Here is a 16217-nt window from a genome sequence, read left to right on the forward strand (position 1 = left end):
CTATTAATCAAAGAAAAAATCCTGAAAAATGCATCAGTTTCCACAAAAATATTAAGCAGATCATCTGTTTCCAGCATTGATAGAACTAAGAAATGTTTCTTGAGCACCAAATCAGCATATTAGAATGATTTCTGAAGAATCCTGTGACACTGGAGACTGGAGTAATGATGCTGAAAATACAGCTTTGCCATCACAGGAATCAAATATTTAAAAAATATATTTATTTAGTATATTTAAAATATAGTTATTTAAAAATTGTCATAATTTCACAATATTACTGTTTTTACCTTATTTCTGATCAAATAAATGCAGCCGTGGAGAGCATAAATATAAAAAAATATTTAAAAATGATCACCAAACCCAAACTTTTAAATGGTAGTGTACACTATGATGTTGAATACTTGATGTCACATTCTTACTAATTTTTTTTCTTCCGAATTATCCTAATGATCAGTCCCAAATTTGTTTGTAGGCAACTCACCAAGTCCACCCGTGCTTGTTGGACATGGAGTATTTTTCCATGACTGCAGTGAGGCGCAGTAAAGAGAATTTCTGCAGCAAGCTAAGCTGGCCAACTGATTGGCTAGATATCTGCAGCGAGATTCCTGATTGGCTGAGGAGGTTTGACATCCTGAAGCTTGGCCATCTAAGGCTAGAAATACAACAAAAACATGTCAAGACCATTTAATGCTGCTCTTTAAAGTATAAATAAAAATAATCACTGCAATATGATATAAAATGTTTTGTGTTCTTACACACCAAACCCCAACAAAAATTTGTTAAGGGGCAGTCACACAAGATTTTGTATCATGCATCAATTATCAGTATCCAAGCAATTTTTCATCTATATCTGCCCGCAGATATACATTTAAATAAGAGAAGCTGTATGGATATCTAAAGCTTACAAGCTAGTGTGATCGCACTTTGAACACAAATCACTTTAAAGTTTCTCGATATTTGAATGAGCGCCTCTCAGTATATCCATTCTGAAGTCTTACTGTGGTCGTGTGAGAGAAGCTCCCACCCCCGAGTCCCTCCTCTCTCTGGTGCTGGAGGTGTCCGTGCCATTTAACGAAACCCCGTCCCTGTTGCCATCACTCGGAGTGGTCAGGCCTTCGACCGAAGTCCCTTCAAAGTCCAGTGTGATCTGACTGGAAGATTGGCCGTCAATGATCCTCTGGTCCCGCCCCCTGCTGCCCTCCCCCTCCCCTTCACTCTCCGGCAAGACGTTTTTGGACCAATGGTCCACGATCTGCTGCAAGCCATTCACATGCTGCAGTATGTCATCTAAATGTGGGAATATATCTTCCTTTTCAAGGTCCAATAAGTCCCCCGTGCTCGCATACAGGTGTGAGCCGGGTACGTTATCGTACACGCTGATTCTGCTTCCCCGCGGGCAGCAGCGCGATACGGGCCGGAGTTCCCTTCCGCCAACTTTCCTGCACTTATACAGCTGTGGCTCTGAATCCAGAGCCTTCCAGTTTCTTTGTCCCTTACTGGCTGGTGTCAGACTCTCGATTGACAGTGCTTTAGGGAAGGTACCAGGTTTGTGATCTTTTGGGATATGCACCAATAGCTCATCATAGGAGCGGAAATCACTTTTGCGGCTCTTTTCAACCGGTCTCCTCCTCTGGGGGGCGCCGGCGAGAACATCAATGTCTTCGAGGTAGACACCTGCACGTTTACCAGGAGGATACAAGTTTGAGACACGTCCCTTCGTGTTTGGCGTGCTTCCGGTACTACCACTGGTCTCCGACTGGCTGCTGGCCTCACTGCTGGCCAACGAATTTGGGCAGTTGTTGGCAGATGGCATGTTTTCAGAGTTTAGAGGGCCGTCGTTAAAAATCTGAACACATTGTAGAGTCTTTAACGCCTCTGGCTCACTTTGCAGAACTGGGCCGCTAATAACCAAAGAGCGTCGCTCTGAACGACCCATCGATGGCCCCCACGTCCGACCCAGCGTCTCCATCCTCCTCAGAAAGTCTTTGGCGCGTGTGCGTCCACGTCGCCTGCTCTTGGCAGGAAGTGAATTGTAATGAGGCAGCTCTCTGGGTAAGTGCAGTGGGGTAAGCGAGGCGGAGTCAGGCATGGCAGCCAATGAGTCTTCACTGTGCAGGGAGCAGATCTCGGGCTCACTGAGGTCTGTCAGAATGCTCTCGCTGCTCACAGTGGTCCGCAGATGCTCACCCACCTCAGAGGGGCTCCGCTCCTCTTCTCTACCCAAGAGGTAATCGATGTCTTGCATACGTGACCAGCGCCGACTGTTCCACTCAAACGTCCATCTATTGCTGATGGCCAGCAGGTCCTCCTCATCAGAGTCCTCACTCTGTGGGCACAAGAAAGCACAGGAATAGACTTAGTTTGACATATTTTTGAGTAAATGTTTTAGCTCCTAAACTATACAGTATATAGTCATTATTCTGTGGCATAACTAAAAACTGACGAAGAATTCTCCTTCAGTGGATGATAAAATGGGCAAAAGATCTCAGTGTCGCTGGACGATATCCAAACTCGGTCCTGGAGGGCCACTATCCTACAAGGTGAACAGTCCTGCCTGTTCTAGTATGCCTAGTAAGAGCTTGATTCGCTGGTTCAGGTGTGTTTAATTGGAGTTGGAGCTGAACTCAGCAGGACAGTGGCCCTCCAGGAGCAGGACTGCACACCACTGCCACAAAGAAATATCATTAAGACTTGGAGATGGGCTCTTTTGACTAGGGCAGGGCCAGTATGCAACTAACTAGCAACAGCTTATCAATGCTCTAGCAACCACCCAGAACACCTTAGTATTATTATGATAAATAATATATAGTAATGAAAAACAGCATGATAATTAAATACAGGGAAACATTTTTTATGAAACATACAGTACTTTAAATAATGTCTCTTTTTTTGTATTACTGTAATGAGAATTAGATTTATTTTTGCTTTGCCTTAAGCTACAGTATCAAAAATTATGTTTGGGGAATAAATATGCTCATAAATTATTTTGCAAATGTTCTTAAACTTAGTCTTTTTTTTTTCTTTTTTTTTTTTACAAATGTTTTTTTTTCCTGCTTTTATTTGGAGTTTAATCTCTTTTTTTTCTACAGCTGTTGTCTTTCTTTATAAAACAGAACATTACTAATTTATAGTTGTAATTTATTCATTTATAATAATACAAATTAAGTGTGATGAACATGATGATATATTGATAGATATTAAGGCTTCGTTGCACAGATGTAACCAATAAGTTATATACCGGTATATATAGTATATATATATATATATAGTAAAGTCCAGACATGTGAGCTCACAGTACAGGAAAGAGCTGTGATTTGGCTCGGACACCCTCTTAGCATTGTATATACTTTCACAACCCATTTCCTATTTAAAATATCACAGACCTCATACATTTAAATTGAATAATAGTGATGATGTCAAAAGAGGCTCATGGTATTTGAAAAATGTCAGGAGACTATTTCGAAAACATCCCCTAAGTCATTCTAGATGGTTAGGGGAATTCTCAAATATCGTCCAAAACAAGAGGACATGAACATAACAGGTATCAAATCACCATCTGGTTGTGTTAAAGACAGCAACACCCAAAGACCCCTTTCACATGCCTGAGACGTCAGAAGAAGCAGAAGCGTCAGAAATGACCTACTGAATGAGATCCACAGCTCACAATCATAATTAGTCTGAAATACGACCCCTGAGTAAACAGTCAAAGAGTCTTGAATGAAGATTAAACTGACACTTCTGTGCTTTAAAACCATCATCAATTCTATTGACTGTGAAGTTGTGAACGGCTGCTCTTTTTATATAATATTCTTTGTTATAAGCGGTTCATAAGCCAAATAATCCATTAAAAAAACCTAGACACACAGATTTCCTCTTAAGAGATTTTTATTTCGCAGACATACCTGCACCATAAACCAAAGCCATTACAAAAACAACATTGCAGTTATATAGATTATTTAATAGAACAGATATTTCATTTGTCTTTAAAATAAAAGGGTGAATCTCATGAAGAAATGTTTTTGCATAGACTATGAAATTATTTTCAAGACAATGAAGGATATTCACCCCAAAATTCTCATAAGTAATGATCCAAATCTTCAATACTTCAATTCATGATAAATATACAATACCATTCAAAAGTTTGGGTTCAGTAATTTTTTTACAGAAATTAAAAAACAAACTTATTCAGCGAGGAAGCATTGAATTAATCAAAAGAGACAGTGAATATATTTATTAAAGAGGATTTCTAGCTCAAATAAATGCTGTCAAATAAACTTCCTGTTCATCAAAGAACCCTGACAAAATGTATCTATTTTCAGCATTGAGACAGCATATTAGAATGATTTCTGAAGGATCACGTGACACCGAAGACTGGAGTAATGATGCCGAAAATTCAGCTTTGTTCAGAATAAATTACATTTTAAAATATATTAAAACAGTTCGTTTAAATGATAAAAATATTTCACAATATTGCGGTTTTATTGTTTTTTGATCAAATAAATGCAGCCTTGGTGAGACATTAAAAAACGTACTGACGGCAAACCTTTGAATGGCAGTGTAGAAGTGTAACACGATATACATAAATATACACACTGCAAATAATACATTTTCATTGTTTGTAAATATGACAGATATTTCTTGACAGATTTACCAAAATCCCATTAAAAAAATGTTTTTAAAGAATCAATTAAACAGCCACTTACTTTTTTCTTGGGGAGGCTCACGTCCAGTTTCATGGAGGCACACTTGTTCAAAGTGTTGAGTCGACTGGAAGAGAGAAGACACAGTCACTGGTGCATCCGTCACTCTCATCTCCACCACAAAGAAACCATACAGCCACAGAAAGAGAGAGAGACAATCCACTGTAGATCCTACACTCGTCTAACCTCTGTTTGCCTCTCTACGTGCAGGTATAGATTTCAAGAAACTCTCACTATCTGTGTCCTGATTGGCTGCCGGAAAGAGTGACGGGACAGCTTGGCAGCCGTAGGTTCTAATCTCTTTCAAGACATGGCCATGAATGAATGAGACTCTGATGGGGCTGCAGAAGGAAAAACAGAAGGATAAAGAGCGAGAGAGTGGGCAATCCACCTTCTCGTCCACCTCCTCTTTGATCTAACCCTAAAGCGCCCTTTAACGTTCTCATCTGACTGATCTTCACCCCTGAAGAGTTTTCCTCCACCCCTTTTTACACGCACAGACACAATCTTCTTTACTCTACAAAAGACTGCAGACCCCTCACTTTATATTCATTCCAGACACAAACAAGCTATTATTTTACCTATAAAACCAGACTTGTTGTTTTTGACACGCTAAAATGTTCGTCATGACATCAGCGCTGTTATTCAGCTGTCTGCCGAAACAATCTGCTCCACTTTTCAATCAAGATTCCCTAATTAAGCATCCAGGTCCAGATGGCCACATAAATATGCGTAAATATCGTGTCTGTGGCGTGATAATGAAACGCCATTATCATTCCAGCAGACACCGTCCTTAAGAGTAGTGTGTGTATTCTCTGACAGTAAAGCTGTCAGATCTCCCTAACGCTGTCATTAGTGGCATTAGACAGGGAGACAACCTGCTAGAAACCCTCAACGACTCAAACCCCGGGCCTCGTTTCACGAAAACACACACGACCATCTGTTACTAGCCTATCCCGCTCCCCCCCCCCCCCCCCCCCCCCAACACCCCCATGCTCTCCCTCAGGCCTTTGAGAGGGACATCAGAGCGGACTCCACGGGGGCTGCATTAGGGATCAAAGCGACGGGGAAGGGGACAGACTTTATGGAGGACATGGGTCAGACAGCTACAGAGGTGAGGTCGCCACCGGGCCAGCACCGCCAAGCTTTCTCGTACTTGTACATGCAGGATGGCCGACAACAATAGTGTTTCGTCTGGTTGGGTACTGGTCTTAAAAAAGAACTGCTGAAGTTTCTTCAAACACGTTTGCTCATAAAAAAGGACTTTTGGGGAAAAGGTGTAGTGCGTTTTTATGAAAGAATTAAATAAAAACACGTTTGCTTATAAAAAAGAATAGTTGTTTCAGTGGCAGAGAAAGCTAGTCCATCATTGTGCACAAGACCAGCAACATTAAATAAGAAAATAAATGTGAACTATTTTAATTTTATGTTGCTAAAAGCTGCCATATTGCTAAACACTGACTGATAAATGGCCAGAACAACATAGCCATCAGAGCTCGAGTGATTGACAGTAAGGCCTTTGATTTTCACAGCTGTCATTTTAAGTAAAGATGGTGTATCAGATTCCACCCCGTAGACTGCAAGACTCTCAATCTCAACAATCTCAAAATATTGAGCATTTAGAAACTCACCGGCAAAGAGGCTCCACAAGGTCTTTGTCGAGAAAGTCATGGTCCCTCTTGACTGCGGATATTTCAATGGGAAACTGGGAATCTGTAGGCAGAGACAGGAAGCAGATCACTTTTCTGTCCTGTTCAAGAAGCTTAATGTAACCAACATCTTCAAAAGTTCACATATGGATTATGTGCATGTTATTTAATGATATTTTCAAGACATATAAAGCGAATCACAATCATGAATTAAACTAGAAAGGGAGAAATAAACAAATAGAGAGATAAGTGGATAAAATGTTTCTAGTTGGTCCAGCCAGACATCTGTGGAGGTCCTGCAGAGGATCACAGATCCACAGCAGCTGTGGTGTAATTCTTATAAAGCAAGCGCTATCTCTGGCAGATTACATTATACTGTACACAGCAGACCAGGGCAACACTTTAGAACACGGTTCTGTCATTGATGAATAACTACACAGGAACAAATGAGTAATGCAATATTAACATTCTAGTAACTGCTATTAACAAGAAACTCTGATTATCTAATTAGATAATCATATCACTCAATTGAATTAGCTAATCAATAACTATTATTGATCACTTTATTTTGATGGTCCCTTGAACATTCTGTTGACTATAAGTAACGTTGCATCTATGTGTCAACTAACTCTCATTAGAGTATTATTAGACTCTTCTAATATCTGCTATCTTTTTATTGTGATTGTTCTCCAACAGACATTCTATAATTAACTTTGTAAGTATTTGTTAACTTATTCTAACCCTAACAGTCTACTAACACTCTAATAACACTCTAATAGTAGACATGTAGGTGCAAGGTTACTTATAGTCAACAGAACGAATTAAAGGGACCATCAAAATAAAGTGAAACCCTTTTTTTCCATACTTCCCAGAGGACTACTAAGAACTATGCTCATAGTTAATGTAAATAATGTATAAATTATTCTAAAGTGAAGATCTTGGTAAACCACTAGTAATTATTCAAGTATTACCAAATCATTCAGAAGGAATAACTCCTTCTTTGGGACAATATTCTAAAGTGAAAAGCATAACTCTAGTAATGACTGAAGTCATTGTAAGCTTTTAAGGTTTTTGTAAAGTGTTACCCAGACCAGCTCTGAAACTGAACCATGGGTTATAGCTCACTCTAAACGACTCAAACAAATGCAGACAATTAGCAAAAAGGAGGAGAGAAAGATCAAGATGAGCATTAAGGTATTTTCCCAGTGGAATCTGGGAGTTCATTTATGTCATAATGGCATAATAACCTCACAAGGCCAAAGAGAGCTTTTTCCATTTTCTCATGAGAGCCAAGCTATGAATTTACACGGCATTAAATATAGAATTGTTGACATTTTATCGCTCATTGACGTAAAGCATCATAAGGAGGAGTCAGGGGAACAGAGAGAGAGAGAGAGCGGCAGAGGGAACAGTATCCTCTCGACCCCTTTGTTGGCCTATGCGGAAGACTGAGGCAAAGGCCTGTATTTTCCCGGCAGTGATAATGAAGACTTTTTCCCATGACCTCTTCCTCCCTTTGGATAGAAACTCTAGTCTGCAAATAGCTCGCCGTGGCCCGAAAATGACCAGAAAAGATAAAGAGGGAAGAAGAAATATGTGCTGACAAATGGAGCACACAGCTGTATAAATGCAGTTTTTATTCCATATGTCTGAAGCGGAAAATCAAGAATAATTCAGCTTGTGATCACTGCTTGGCTTCTGTCCGCCCAGCTGAGGTGGGATGGGATAGGTGTGATCTCAAACTCAAAGCAACTCTCTTTCTCTCTCTCACGGCATTCCTGATTTTTTACCGTCACTTAACCTCACAGCTGCAACCACACTGCAGACATTTGTTGAGGCCACCGAATCAACGAGCAATTCTTTGACATCTGTGTCTATGTTTATAGATATTAATCCCATTTCTTACCCTCATAAAGTTGGGCATACTGTGGGAATCCCGCCGCCCTCAGCCAGTCACATGCTTCCTTTGCCTCGATTTCTGAAAAGAAACAATGATACAATTCTTCAATTACGCACACAATTTTATTGGTAAAAGGTCAATTGAATGGAAATAGGCTGGAGAGCAAATTGTGCACTTTTTTTCACAATCACTTTGTTGAAAACAAAACAGCGCCAAATCTGGGAAGAAACTTGGCTTTTGAGAATGATCCACAAGAGATGAAATAAGAGAGTAAAAACAAAGCGTCTCAAAATAAGCCACCATAAAAATGGACGGGTCAGGAAATGACCTCACCACAATCCGACAATTACATCCTTTTCTCACAAGATTCTCCACATATTTGTGCTAAATTACACATTAGCTGAATAGAAGCCACTTACAGTCTGCAGAAATCTCCCTCAGAACACAACACTGAACAATTCATACGGCGCCTTCCATCCATGTGTAGATCAAGTCTAAAAGTTCACACACTTACTGGTTGTTCTCATCACTTCGTCATGCAGAGAAACATGTGTGTCCCTCAGATCTGAGCCGCCTTTTCCTCCAAGGTCTCTAAAAGTCCAAAATCTGGTTCAGTCAGCATACGTTCCAGTTATGTCTCAGCTGCCTCAGATAGCAGCCTGCTGAACTTAGTCTTTTGTCCTCTCTCACTCGCTTTTGAACACCCTCCCTCTGGTTGATGTGCTCAATCTCTCAGGAACCACTCTGAATACTCTAACAACTGCATAGCACCCAGAACACTTTATAGATATAGTGGAGAAAGATAGGACATTTTTGGGAGAGAGAGAGAGAGGAGGGAACAGGCACAACAACTAAATAAATGTGTAGCAACTGAAGGTGTGCCACGGCCCCGACTTCTATGAAATATTTTCAGTGGTCAATAAAGGGCTCTGGAAAGCTATTCATTCTCTCTCCATGTGTTCCTCCATTCATCACAATGTAGCTGAGATGATGAAAGATGTTCTCTGTGTGCGTTAAGTCGAGCCGGCAGATAATGCCAACATTTACTGACGGAAGCTATTCCGCTGACGTCTAATCATCACATATGATTTAGTCAAAGAGAACAAAAACTAGCCACAAAATCTGCTTTGAAGCATGGGGATGTGTCACCAATTACATTTGAACAAAAACAATATGCTGACACATAAATCCCTGTCTGACGTTTTTTGTTCTGAATGTTTCCAATCTGACATTGTCATTCGACAGTTCGGGCCGTTCCTGGCAGCAGGACAGGAATTCCTCACACTTGGGTCTACAGCACAATCCCCAGTGGTTAGCTCTCTCCTGAGGGGTATGAATTACTGATATACAATAATACCACTGACAAACACAAGTCCAAGTCTGAGAGACCAATTCTCTTCACAGCAGTGTGTCATAAATGTCATTTCCTCTGCTCCTCTAAAGGATGCAGTAAAAGGACACATTATGGATTTTTTAGCTCTTTGAACAGATGATACTATAGAGATATATGCTAACAGTCGCAACACAGAGCTCATTCTTGAAACTGCTCATTCAGTAATCATTATAGTTATGACATCACAACCTTGAGCACATTAACAGGCCCACATGCCCACATAAAGTGGCGCATCAACTAAACTATTCAGCAACTATTTAACAATACAGTATTTCATAAATATATGTTGAATATGGATTTCAAAGTATATAAAATTTACTATTTAAAGCATACATATCCCTTGTATGTTAAATGTTCGTGTAATACTAGTTCAACGCTCAGATTCACACTCACACATGGAAGCAATTAGAGAAAGACACGATGGGGCCCTTTTACAGAGTGCAAACACTGGCATCAAGAAACAACGCTCAGCGGGGGGAGCCAACCATGCTGTCATATGCAGGAAAAGACCCCCGTGTCACCACTGTGGATGTTTGTTCTGTTTTAATGGTTTGTTTGTTTGTTCACATCGACAGAGTTTTAAAAAAGCTTTGGGATTTTAAATCACACAAGGAGTTGATTATCAACAGACAGGTCCATGCAAGTGGTGGAGGAATTTAAAGTGTAATGGTGTGTAATTATGGACATTAGCGTGCATAAAACATGATATTATGAGTTTTTATGATCGTTTGTGATGGTCTTAAACATCTACTGAAGTGTGGTGAAAATTGTGAATCAAGAGGATGTCATATTGCTGTTGAATGTACATTATCAAGTCAACATGAAGTCATAATTTACCTGATTTCATTTCTTAAGTATGTCCCTGGTATATATTTAGAAAATTAAACAATAAACAAATGGATTTTGTTTTAATCATAGATCAAAATGTAACTTCTCCCTCTCCAAAAGTACTCTTCTTTTAAGCAGACATCTGCAATCTTTCATATTTTTCAACCCCTCCAACTGCATGATAATGACCACTTTTCCAAAATTAAATAATTCCTGATGGATTATTTCAACACTCATCCAAAATTTTGTCTTGCTAAAACATTTTTTTGCATGGAAATACAATACCGTTTAAACATTTGGGGTTATCTAGTTTTTCAAAAGAAATGAATACTTGTATTAGCAAGGACACTGATCAAAAGTGACAGTAAAGACTTTTACATTATTTCAAAATTCAATAGAAATAAATGTTATGCTGAACTTTATATTCATAAAATAATTGGAAAAAAAATGTTTAATGGTTTCCACAAACTATTACACAGCATTACTGTTTTCAACATTGATAATAATGATAAGATAAGAAATGTTTCTTGAGCACCAAATTAGCATATTACATTGATTTCTGAAGGATCATGTGACACTGAAGACCGGAGTAATGATGCTGAAAATTCAGCTTTGCCATAACAGAAATAATTTACATTTCTAACATATTTAAAGTTATTTTCATTTGTAATAATTTTTCACAATATTACTATTTTACTATATATTTAATCAAATAAATGCAGCATTGGAGAGCAAAAGAGATTTCTTTTTTTTAATCATAAAAAGTAGGGGTGTAACAATACACTCGTGTCATGATTCGAAAGAATTCACGATACTGAACTCACTATACGATACCATTGCAATACTTTAAGCCAAAACAAAGAGTTTGCTTAGACTCTATCACTGGCTACATATATTTAAAATAATGTATGCCTTTTTTACTGGTAAAATCAGACATTTGGCATTTTCAGGACCCACAAATATTTCCGCATTGCATTATTATACTGTACATTATATTCAATACATTACTCAATAAACTTAAATTTTTTCTCATGCAGTACCTTCACGCTTCAATGCAGATTTGTTGAATCTCTTACACACAAGCTGCACGCATAGACTCTTTGAATCATCATACTACGAAAACTAAAAATGCGACATGGCGATTTAAATGAGGGGTGTATTGTCACTTTGAGTGGAATGGGAGAGAGATTTTAGGGGATTTCAGAAATCCAGAAATCTCACAGGTTTTAGAAAAAAATATCTTAATTTATGTTTGGAAGATGAACATAAATCTAATTTGAAACAACATGAGGGTGATTATATGACAGAATTTTCCTATTTGGGTGAACTAAACCTTATCTGAGTCTTGGATAAAACTACGTCTATACTGGGGACTGGGGTACATGTTGTTCACATCACTGACACACATCGCTGCATTTTAATATTGCAATATATCGATGTAACGTTACACCCCTAATAAAAAGTGCTCATTTATAATGATTTACAATTAGTTAACCTCAACTTTCTGCTTGCTTTCAATATTACAAAAAAACTGCACGGTTCCCAGATCAGTAGTAACACCAACTTCTAATGAAGCCCTCAAACGAAGCCCAACCACTGGGCTTGTTTTGCAGAACTTTAAAGAGACTCTCAGAGGGGAATTTGGGTAGTTCTGAGTCCACGGCGTGGGAATAAAGAACTGCTGTGAAGTCAAGAGTTTAATTAACACATACCATTAATATCTAATATCCCCCGCCATAAACCAAAGGGCCGAACCAACACAAAAGGTGCCCGAAACAATAAATCTAAAGCAAAGCAGCATACAGACCATAAGTCAGCCAAAGTCACACAACTCAACACAATAAACCATAGAGAGGTGCTGATAAAAAAAAATGTCACAGAAACAAACACACAGCAATCACCTCTGCATGTTACGCTGCTATGGCATCTAATCCCAGCAGTCAGGACACGCAGCCCCTCGTGACCCAGGCATTCCTGATCACCTCGACGTGACAACAGGCAGCGCGCCATGAGAGAGAGCAGCAGGCACGGATGCCACGCAGAGCCAGATGCCACAGGGCGCAGGGCACAATCAAAGGCATTCTTGTTTTGATTGAGCAGGCAAGATCTCTGATTATATAAGAACACAGGTCCTGTGTCCTTAAAAGTCACCTCGGCCCACAAATGACTCTCTCAGCTCTTTGCATTCTTTTAGGGGGTTTTTTTCTTCCCCCACTTACTCCTTTAGTTATGGTTTTATTCCGGCTTTCCCAGGTAACAGGGAACTTTTGCAAACATTCTGGCAAGGTTCTCTCAAAGTTAAGAACCAAGTTAAGAATTTGTTCATAGGTTATGTGGTCTTTGATAATGTTCTCAAAACATTAGCACAAATATCATTTGAATCACTTTCAGAATGACATTTTTCAGCTGATGAACAATAAAAATATTGACCAAGCCACAGCCAATCAGAATCCACTCAACTTGAAAAAGCATTAAGGATTAGTTCACTTCAGAATGAAAATTCGGTCATCATTTTCTCGCCCTCAAGTTGGTTCAACTCTGTATAATTTTTTTTTTTTTCGCTGAACACAAAGGAAAATATTTTGAAGAATGTCGGTAGCCAGACAGTTGATGGACCCTGTTGACTTCCATAGTCTTTTTTTTCCTAATATGGAAGTCAATGGGGTCCATCAACTGTTTGGTTACCGACATTCTTCCAAATATCTTCCTTTGTGTGCAGCAGAAGAAAGAAACTCATACAGAGTTGAAACAACTTGAGGGTGAGTAAATGACGACAGAATTATCATTCTGAAGTGAACTAATCCTTTAAGCATTTGAAGAGCCAGAATATATAGGCTAGAACATGCTTATAATAAACAGAATGTTACTGTGTATCGATGTGGATGCTAAATTAGTTATTGTTATCATGTGTTTTTGTGAATAAGCTTTTTCTCAAATAGTAAAAAGTACAAAAGAAGCATTTCTTAATTAAGAAAACATTAAATACTTTTTCAAAGTAATGATTTAAGTAAACAAATAAATAAAATAAATAATATGATGGTGAAATGTTGCAAGCAGTATTCAAATCCATTGCTCCAAGCCTCCAACCAATGAAATCTTGTAACATATACATTCTCAACACACATTAAGACCATGTAGAGTATGTGTGTGTGTGTAATCTCAATCTTTGTGATACTGTCTATTCCCATTAGGCCATGAGATCTGAGACGCCCATACAATACCTCTACAGCACAGACATCAGTCAATGCTGCCTATGGAAAAACACGTTCAAGACTAACAAAAACTTAATGGATTCATAGTACAAATGTTGAATCATAATCCACACACTAAACACAGATTTAAAAAAAAATGTACCTGGTGAATATGCTAGACAGAGGTAAAAAAGAAAAAGAAGCTCTAATGCTATTTAATTTACAGTCAACATGAATTGCAACACATTTTACTTCCATGATGTGATGTTTTCCTGAATTAAACATTCAGGATAATGAAAATGATTTAGTTAAACTATCAATTGTGTCAACAATTGGGCAGCTAGATGTGTTTCAAATCTACTTTGGTGTCTATGAGTGTGTGTTAAACTGTGTGAACTTGACTCTCAGACCACCAAGGAAGTAAAACTATGATCCTTTGTAATGCAAACTCTCCCACAAACATGGAGTCTCTCTTTACTCTTCATCTCAGCTATTTCTAACACACACACACACACACACACACACACACACACACACACACACACACACACACACACACACACACACACACACACACACACACACACACACACACACACACACACACACACACACACACACACACACACACCATGGGGTTTCTCCAGACAGTTCCTGTATTGCTCATCAGAGCATTCAAACACACACACACACACACATACACACACACACACACACACACAAATACTTATGGACCAATGCCATTTTCCCACACATGCTAAAGTGATTTGACATCCGTCCACTGGGATCATAAGGATGTTTCTTGTTTAACTAAACATGCCTCTGAAATTCCATTAGTATGGACCATGTCCTCCACGTTCAAACTCAGTCATAAGACAGAAAAATCACAAAGTAAATCCTTAAATATCTCAGTTATTTCTTCTAGGCAGCCATAATGGTGTGCTAATGGATACTTTTGTTTAAGTATCAGATTTTGTTCCTGGGAAAATAACCCAAGTGATTTTAGAATAAGCATCAGAGACAAAAGTCAATGCTTAAATAAAACATGATTTGAGCAGTAACATTTCCTCTTTGTACTTGCAAAAAGAAAAAACTTTTTCTTTTTTTTAAATGACCAGAATAGTAAAAACATGATGCATATCATAAAGTTAAAAAAATGGGCTTCAGAGTAAATTGAATCTTCAGTTGGTTTCTGGTACCTCTAGGCATCGGCAGGCAGCTGTGGTCATGGGTAAGATCCAAAAACCATATCGGAGTTTCCCGTTGAACATTCAGCGTGATTTATCAGTCTTCCAGAAGAGCCCGTTCCAGAGCCGCTCCTCTCCACCGCAGGCTTCAGCTGTATGTTTCTCTTTCTCTACACTTCACCTCCTGACTGTATCGCTTAGTATGTGCCAATCTCTCTTCCGCCCTCCCCTCCACTCCTCCAAACAGCTGGAGTGTGTACAGTCTTCAGACTCAACCATGAACATGTGAGAAAATGACCATGTGCATTTACCTTCAGGGCACCATAGATCACTCACACACACACACACACACACACACACACACACACACACACACACACACACACACACACACACACACACACACACACACACACACACACACACACACACACACACACACACACACACACACACACACACACACACACACACACACACACACACACACACACACACACACACACACACACGCAGCTGTAGAAGCAACCCGTCCAGCTGCCTGTTCCCAGACAGTGACACAATCCGTTCAAGTGCTGGGAGAAATTCCCACCGATATTTATTTTTACCTGAAAAGCACTTTGCTCAATTTCTGTTGTTTATACATGTTCTGTAGAAATACTGTAGAAATATCTAGGCTATATTATTATCGTAATAAAAAAAAAATACAAATGTAATAACTTTCTGATACTATCACAGCATAACATGTTTCGATACAATCAAACTTAGACAGATCGAATCAAGTTCCACCATCTTACATATTATGTCACATTTCAGAGGTGAAATGCATTGTGAGCATTATTTTGTTGCCTTTAAAGCAGAGGTTTTACATTTTTTTATGCTATACAAATAAATTTGAGTTGATAATACTTTATTTATTTATTTTGACTGTCCAAATGGCAATTATTTAAAGTCAGCATTAAATGAAAATTCCCATCTATTTTCTAAATGTATATTATTATAGATCTTATTATAAAACCAGTAATCCATAGTTCCATATATTTTATTTTAAATTTTTTTGTTTTTGTTTGAGATAATCGTCATGTTTACCTAATCAAAATGTCATAACTAGACCTTGTGGTGAAAACGACGAATATCTCACTAGTATTTTCTTTTTCGATAACCCATATGTCACAATAAGATTAGAAGTTCCCTCAATTCCAGCATGACTTTAATTTAAAAATATGGTTATCTTTACAATACTACACTTACAATGGGCGTGTTTACACCTAGGGCCTCATGTGTAAAACATTCCGTAGATTTCATCCTAAATGTGTTTGAATGCACAAAAGCCAGATTTTGCGTACGCACAAAAATTTTCAACGTTTAT

General features: G+C 38.7%; 1 protein-coding gene across 9 annotated transcripts in view; it reads right to left on the reverse strand.

Moving 5' to 3' along the window:
- Positions 1 to 16217, reverse strand: part of stard13a (StAR related lipid transfer domain containing 13a) — a 60421-nt gene that overhangs the window by 9161 nt on the left and 35043 nt on the right. For 6 of the 9 annotated variants that reach the window (XM_079598982.1, XM_079598986.1, XM_079598981.1 and 3 more), the window contains 5 exons: positions 8256 to 8327; positions 6332 to 6413; positions 4704 to 4767; positions 999 to 2326; positions 482 to 652 (listed from right to left, as the gene is read on the reverse strand). In XM_079598982.1, coding sequence (XP_079455108.1) covers positions 482 to 652; positions 999 to 2326; positions 4704 to 4767; positions 6332 to 6413; positions 8256 to 8327 — 1717 coding nt within the window. Of the gene's footprint in view, positions 1 to 481; positions 653 to 998; positions 2327 to 4703; positions 4768 to 6331; positions 6414 to 8255; positions 8328 to 8668; positions 8736 to 8763; positions 8792 to 14860; positions 15003 to 16217 lie in introns of those variants that run through there. The other 3 variants (XM_079598985.1, XM_079598984.1, XM_079598987.1) reach the window with 3 other exon arrangements.

Source organism: Phoxinus phoxinus (assembly GCF_949152265.1).
Source record: "Phoxinus phoxinus genome assembly, chromosome: 23".
Taxonomy (NCBI): domain Eukaryota; kingdom Metazoa; phylum Chordata; class Actinopteri; order Cypriniformes; family Leuciscidae; genus Phoxinus; species Phoxinus phoxinus.